Here is a 7,046-nt window from a genome sequence, read left to right as displayed (position 1 = left end):
GCGTCTGTTTTGGTGTATTCAAAACGTTTTCCACGCCCAGCTAGCGTCATCTGCAATATGCTGCCTTGATTTTTGCATTCGATTATTAAGAAGATGATAATTTGATTAGGTGTTCGAATTCGTGACGGGTTCAAAATGTGGCTCATGATCATTTTCAAAACACTTTCATTGAAAGTGAAAAAACCCCTACGGCTTTAATGATTATAATACACAAATAATAATTTTACAGCTAAAAACTACATACTTTCATAGCACATTGCAAATCTGTAGCAGAAATATTCCACAGTCCCTAAAAATGAACCTGAGAGTGTTCCTATGTACAGTTCCACAGTGACGGGTTTTTTTCCAGTTCCTAGAGATCGAATAACTGGTCTCATCTACCGGTAACATCAAACAAATTGAAAAAAGCACCACAACCCAACTGTTTGTGACAAACGAAGCGGAAAAATGGAAAAGTACCTTTCATCAGCATACTGTCCCCATGATCTGTGCTAGGGTGCTTCTGCATTCAGGGAGGATTTTTTTATGTTTTTGGTATGCGGAAAACGAAAGGCAGTATGCAATTATGCAATTCTCATATTGTCGTATCGTATTGAATGCATTTCATTTAAAAAAGCAGTGTAGTGCATAAAAGTATTAAAATTCTTCCTTTAAATGTCAGCAGGTGCATGTTATAGCAAGCAAATGCGCTCATGGTCATTTTTAAAAACCTTCAATCAAAACATTGTTTTTTTTTATGTATGTACCCAGGCATACACTCCAAACGGCCTTCAGTGAAGGTCCGATACTTCAGCCGCCATAGTACAGGACAGGTTTTCGTGCTAACACTTTCCCTGCCTACGGAACACGGCGCACCGCAGTGGGTTATTCGTCTCTGGACCCACCGTACAGCGCACGAGATGCATCTCGCTTTCGTTTACAGCATCTAGATTGTCCTCTAGTCGAAGATGCTCAAAACCGGTTCACCAGCATAGCGTCTTACAGCCTTCCTCACTGCCTTCTACAGTGCGTGATCATGGTCGCATGGTCGCGGGCTGTTATCAATTTCGTTTCACTTTATTACCGTAATCCCGATGCGTCCTGTGCTGGACGATGTGCGAGCCGCATGAGACATGCTCGTCATTTAATAACGGTCCATTATACCGACGATCGATGTGCTTGACGTTCGATGTGGCCGGAACTGAGGTTTCCTCGCATGCGATCCCGTGCCGGTAGTCAAACACATGTTCTCCTAGCTAAATTGTGTTGATCACATTGCAAGCACGGTAATAGGTTTCTTTACTCTTTTTAATAGAACTATTTGCAATGTCTGATAGGGTAAGAACAAAAACCATCAACCAGGAACTATTGCTCTGACTAAACAAAAAAAATACAATTTTAACCTTCTGCCCTGTTTTTAAAATAACAGGGATTACAGGAGGATGATTTTACAAAACCTCCATTCCCAAGTCACGATGCGCCTAGCACATCGCATGACGTACATGATTCGGGATTTTTCCCCCCATCATCTCATTCATCCAGGCATTGAATTGAACATGATGTTAATATACCGGGAGCAAGGTTCGATCAGGTCTCAATAATGCAAGGGAACTATGGAAAATAAAATGATGTTGTGATTTGAGGTGGTTTGCCATTTTAGATGACATGCTGACGTCATAATCATGTGCAGCTTGCTTGAGGATCGACAAAAACGTTTGTTATATTCAATAAAGCTGTTTTTTTGCATTAGTTATTGATTGTCTGGTGATTTGGATTGTGGTATTGGGTATCCCATATTCACGACAGACAACGGTACAATTTGCAAGAATTAAAGAATCATTAAACTCCGCAAACAGGGCTTTCGGTATTCTGTCTGATAAGTAGTACCGCAAAAACAGTATAGGAGGCAGATTGGTGCTTTGCGATATTGAACGTTTTACAGAAATCGTATAAATTAGGAAACAAAAGCTACATTTAAATCGGGATAAATAATTAAGTTTTTGATATGAAAAATAGCAATAGCTAAAAAAGTAGTGTAATAATGTCAATGCTTTAATGTTTTGTCGTATTTTTGAATTAAACAAATATGAAACACAACAATGGAGACAGTTAGCAGTCGACTTATAGGATAAACAAAACTCATGTATTTTTATGGTTTGCAACTTATTACTTATTTATTTTACAAATTACATATTACATAAAATAGACGCGTTTACAAGACACGCACTGTACAAGATAAAACGGGACGAGCACGCGCTACGTCCGTCCGGGTCGGCGGATAAAAGATGAAGAGACCGATCCCGAGCCCTTCATTCCCGAACTTAGTCGAGCAGCGCCGAGCTTAGCCGAACGCGTACGTCAAGCCCTTGTCACGTGGCGACAGGGTTGAGTAGCGGTGCTGCGCTCAGTTTTCCCAACATGTATGGTAAAGTGATCTATATCATCCATTGTTAAACATTTCAACAGCAAACCATCCTTACTTACGGTAACTACAATTTATGATATTGATTTTTAGATGAAACAATCAAAGAGTTATGAGAATCGTGAAAATATTGTTGTGAGCGCTCACTTTTCTATAACAGGAAACAATTCAAATACATGAAGTTTTAAATAAAAGTTTGCTCTATTTATTCTACAATTGTTTGCTACGCATTCCTTCTAATCCATCAATTGCCGATCGTAGATCACTGAACGTTTTATGGCAACTGCGGCAATGATGTGAAGTTGATGCTTTGAAAATCAGTGTCTAGAATATCATTCTTTGAACCGTATAGCGAGTACGATGGCAAGAGAGAATACAATTGACCGTCCCTACATCATGCTTCATGGTTTACTAAATCCGATAGCAAACACGATCACCACAACGAGCATCATAATTCGGTTCAGAATGCACGTAACTTCGTCCCATCGAACATTTTTGTGCTCCAGCGTGTTGTAGTTCTGCAAGGGAACGAAATTGAACGAAAATAATACCGGCACACTGGTCAAATGAGATGATCAGATGAGTAGAACTTACACTCCGTTGGTCCATCGCAAGTGCAAATCGAAGTGCCGGAAAGCTGATCACTCGTCCGATCCAGGAACCGGGTGGTATGTTGGTGCGTGTTCGTTTCAACCACAATTCTATCGCAAAAAATATCGACGAGATTGTGTAGAAAACGAGCGACCACTCGAAGAAGAGGTCTAAAATATAGGGAAAAAATTGAATTTAGTGAAAAATACGTTCTGCAAATTATCGGATGATTAGGATGGTACATATTTTCGGCACTCCAGCACGAGGCACAATGACGGAAAGGCTTAAAAATGTGTTTAGTAGCACGATTAGCCCAAGCGAGTTTAGCAACAGTCGCGATCGTCCATCAGAGAGGAAGGAAATAGAGATCAGCAAGTTAGCAACTACAATTAGAAACAAAACTTTGTGTTAATTCATACTACACACTAGAAATAGTTTCAAAAACCCAACAGAGTCCTATCTTTATCAATAAGTGTTGGTTACAAAAATGTAACTAAATCACACTCACCGAAATATGACGGATAAATCGAAACCGAATGTATATCACTTTTCCGCATCATTTCAATGTGTAGCTGGAGCATTGGTTGCTGTCCATATGGGGTAACGGTTTGCTCGTACTCATGTTTGCCGATAGTCTTTACCGACCATTCCGATTGCTCATACTCTGGGTCAAATTGCTACCACAATCATTGCGATGAAACTGATTAGATACACAGCTGAGAAAACTCTGAATTAAACAATGAACTTACCACCGATCTAATGGCTAAATGCATAGGTACGTGACGTTCGTGACTGGCCGTCAGCAGTTGTAGATGGCACGCGTTGGTATCGTACGGCCACCGGTAGCTGTCCGAAAGCGTACAGAAATTCGCCCACGAGAACTCATCCATCTCCACTATTACCGTACCTTCGTTCGAGAGGTAACACAGCGAGAATGTTCCGGTGAACAGACTAGCCGACTGAAACGATGGTGTCCATATCAGGTGGCAAACGTCACCAACGACAGTCGTATTGTCGAAGTCGGATGCGTTCCAGCGGTACCTGGGATCCTTCCAGGACAGCCCCATCGCACCCGACAGCTCCACCAGATTAGTCGTCTGATCGTAAACGAACCCCTGTATGTACATTTGGGATATCTGCACCCCGCTAAAGTTCACCGGTGGGTCGATCCACCGTGGGACACCCAGCAGATGGTCCAACAACCGCTGCTTACCATCGAACTCTTGCTCCAGCTCGTTCCCGTCGATCAACGCCGTACCGTTGGTACTATTCGCCGGCAGTGGACAATCGTAGAACCATTTCGCTAATGCCGTGCCCCACGTGGTAAAGCTGACGTATCTCAGCTCGCTGGCGTTCTTCTTGGGCATCATCGTTTCCATGAACGGTTCACCGGTAAGATTGCCTGCATACACCCTGACCTGTCCTTCGGTGTTGATACGTACCCGCACCGGAAGTGGATCAATCGGTGACAGCAGTCCAGCACTCGCCTTCGTGCGCAACGGCGAACCCTTCTGTCCGAAGCGTATCTGTGAAAATGTGTTGCCACCGCCGCCGAGCACTAAATAAAGGAAGTAAAGAAACACCACATGATTAAACCCGAAGATCGCTGGTGATCATGCTGGTTACCTATTTCCAATGCAGTCGGTGCCGTTTTGTTCTGTTCCGATAGCAGGATGTGACCGTCGCGGGCAGCCAGCACGTACACCAGCAGATCGACGATCAGATCAGCGTTAGCTGGATTATGATGGTCTAGCTCGTGCAGCTTGAAGAACGCCCGATAGTTGTACCCATTGATAGCGTTGTGCTGCTTGCATCTGTGCAATTCTATGCAGTTGTGGTCGGCCGGGATGTAGGTGATAAGCAGCTTATTAGCATATTGAAGCTTGAAGCGATGCTGGGAGGTGATATTCGCAGTCGCCACTTACCATCAAAGCTAACATTGTACCGTGTCGTGTCGGCGTGGCACTCAATAACAAGCACTAACAGGAGGACAACACCCTGCACGGTAACACTTAACGGACTCATTTAACTCGAAAAGAATCCCAATGCACGAACAACTAAGATAAAAGCAACGGTTTTTTCTCCAAATACAATGGCAATCTTTAGAAAATAAATTGCTCGCTCCGCACAGGGCTGCTAGGGCAGCGGCTTCTTATAAACTAACCGAGTTAAGACGTTGAACCACATTGCTGCACCCATTGGTAGCTTATGATGTGTGATAAGAACGTTCTGGGCGCATAGTGGTACGTCGAAAGAAAAGAGAAATAAGCTTAAAACATATAGGGGGAGAAACCAGCGGATGTTTTTGACATTCGTTGCTTTCGTGAAGATTGCATTATATCTCACCAAAAAGACGCTTGGACAATTTTCACTTGTCCTTATGGATAGCTTGGACAGTCCTTATGGATAGCATATGACGGTAAAAACATATGACTTTAGATAATCGAATTTCTGTAGAAGAGAAAGTAAGCCTTTGAGTGTGGGAATTCAAATTTAAGATCGATCAACATAGGAAGAGGAACATAGGTAGTCTTTAAGAGTACTGCTGGTATAAAAGTACGATCAATTACGATTCGCTGAAGCTGGGAAAGATTCTTTGAGATTGAATGGTTCGCTATTATCGGCAACCAGCCCAACTCAACTTCCGCATTACTTTGGAGATTAATTTTAGAAGCTATTGGCCAGGAACAGGCAAAGTTCCTGGACCATTTCAAGAATGCAATCACCTATACGTACGTTACCGTAGATTGCATATTTTTTTAGTAGATCGTAGATCATATTTTTTTAGTAGCACCAATTTGGCATTTGCTTCGTTTATTAGCATTCCTTGGCTCATTGCCGCCTGCTTGGCCCTCAGGTTAAATTCAGATACACAAGAGAGCCGCCTACCAACGAATACTTATCCGGCGTTGTGGTCTTGGCCTGCTGCAGGAATATATAAAACCGCACACGGTCTCGCGCCTTCGTCTACCAATCCGTTATTCTGGCCTTAATGGCGGAAGCCTCCATGCCATCTTGCCACTTAAAATTAGGCCTGTAGTAGGTTTAGTTTTGCGTCGTTAAGGAGGATCATGGTTTTGTTGAAAAAGGCACAATTGAGGTGTATACTGTTTCGAAGCGGACGATTCGTCACTAGATCGTCCCGGGCGGTGATAGAAACCCATCTCCCTTACAGGAAACGTTGTAGTTTAGAAGCCTTACCTTGGGTAGGGGAACATAACTAAACTCTTTAAATGATAACTTGATTAAAGTAAGAAGGGTCCTATAGTCCTATCCTGCCAGTTCAAACGAATCTGACTTGCCATGGTCGAAGATGATTTTATTTATGCTCAAAAGATGTTTTTTTCACCAAATTAAAAGTTATTGACATGAGGTGCAATTTACACATTGTATTGGAGTGTGCCAAACACCATTACATGCCAATGCCAATCAACTTTCAGTGTTTTGTGAAAAGAAAAAAGGTTTCAACTATTGTTGCCAAAGAACGTAGCTGGATGTTTTCGTTGATCTTTACCTACGCTGTGCTTTTAAGGTAATAAGTTACTATGGGTTCTAGGCTTGATACGCTGCGCTGTGAGGTCGTCGAACATCTTTTATAGCTCGTCGTTGTATTGGCTCCTCCATTGTCCTTCCACGCAAACTGGGCCATACATAGTTCTCACCACTCAACATTCTCCACTAAAACGCGGCAAAGAGGGTTATGGCAGATTTGGACATTGTCCATGTCTCAGAGGAATATGAGGTCTTCCAAGAGGGATATGTGATAGGATCTTAAGTCATTTGCAGAAGATTTTTTCCTGAAGTCTCTACCACGGATGATCCTCTCTAGCTTAAATATGAAAAGATAACATACTATTTCGTCCCTCTTGCACAGACCATTGGTAGAAAGCAAGAGGGCTAAAGAGTCTTCCATCCACCTTCATCTGCCAATATATAAAGGCGCCTTTATCTTTCTAACCATCCTCACTAGTCTAGCCAGGATATTAAATTAACATAATTCTCAACAGCTTACAATGTTTTACCGCTTAAAAAATCGAATTGTTGTTTAAGAATA

General features: G+C 42.4%; 1 protein-coding gene across 1 annotated transcript; it reads right to left on the bottom strand.

Annotated features, from left to right (window-relative positions):
* Nucleotides 1-2,578: 2,578 nt before the first annotated feature.
* LOC120959898 (neuronal acetylcholine receptor subunit alpha-2) lies at nucleotides 2,579-6,972 on the bottom strand. Its single transcript, XM_040383645.2, has 7 exons — nucleotides 4,918-6,972; nucleotides 4,619-4,816; nucleotides 3,742-4,550; nucleotides 3,501-3,669; nucleotides 3,235-3,375; nucleotides 2,996-3,162; nucleotides 2,579-2,919 (listed from the first exon to the last, which is right to left on the bottom strand). The coding sequence occupies exons 1-7, from the start codon at nucleotides 5,015-5,017 to the stop codon at nucleotides 2,803-2,805; spliced, it is 1,701 nt and encodes a 566-aa protein (XP_040239579.2). The 5' UTR covers nucleotides 5,018-6,972; the 3' UTR covers nucleotides 2,579-2,802.
* Between the last annotated feature and the right edge of the window lie 74 nt (nucleotides 6,973-7,046).

This window comes from Anopheles coluzzii, chromosome 3 (genome assembly GCF_943734685.1).
Source record: "Anopheles coluzzii chromosome 3, AcolN3, whole genome shotgun sequence".
NCBI lineage: Eukaryota > Metazoa > Arthropoda > Insecta > Diptera > Culicidae > Anopheles > Anopheles coluzzii.
Note: the sequence above shows the minus strand (reverse complement) of the source record. Positions and strands in the feature narration are given on the sequence as shown.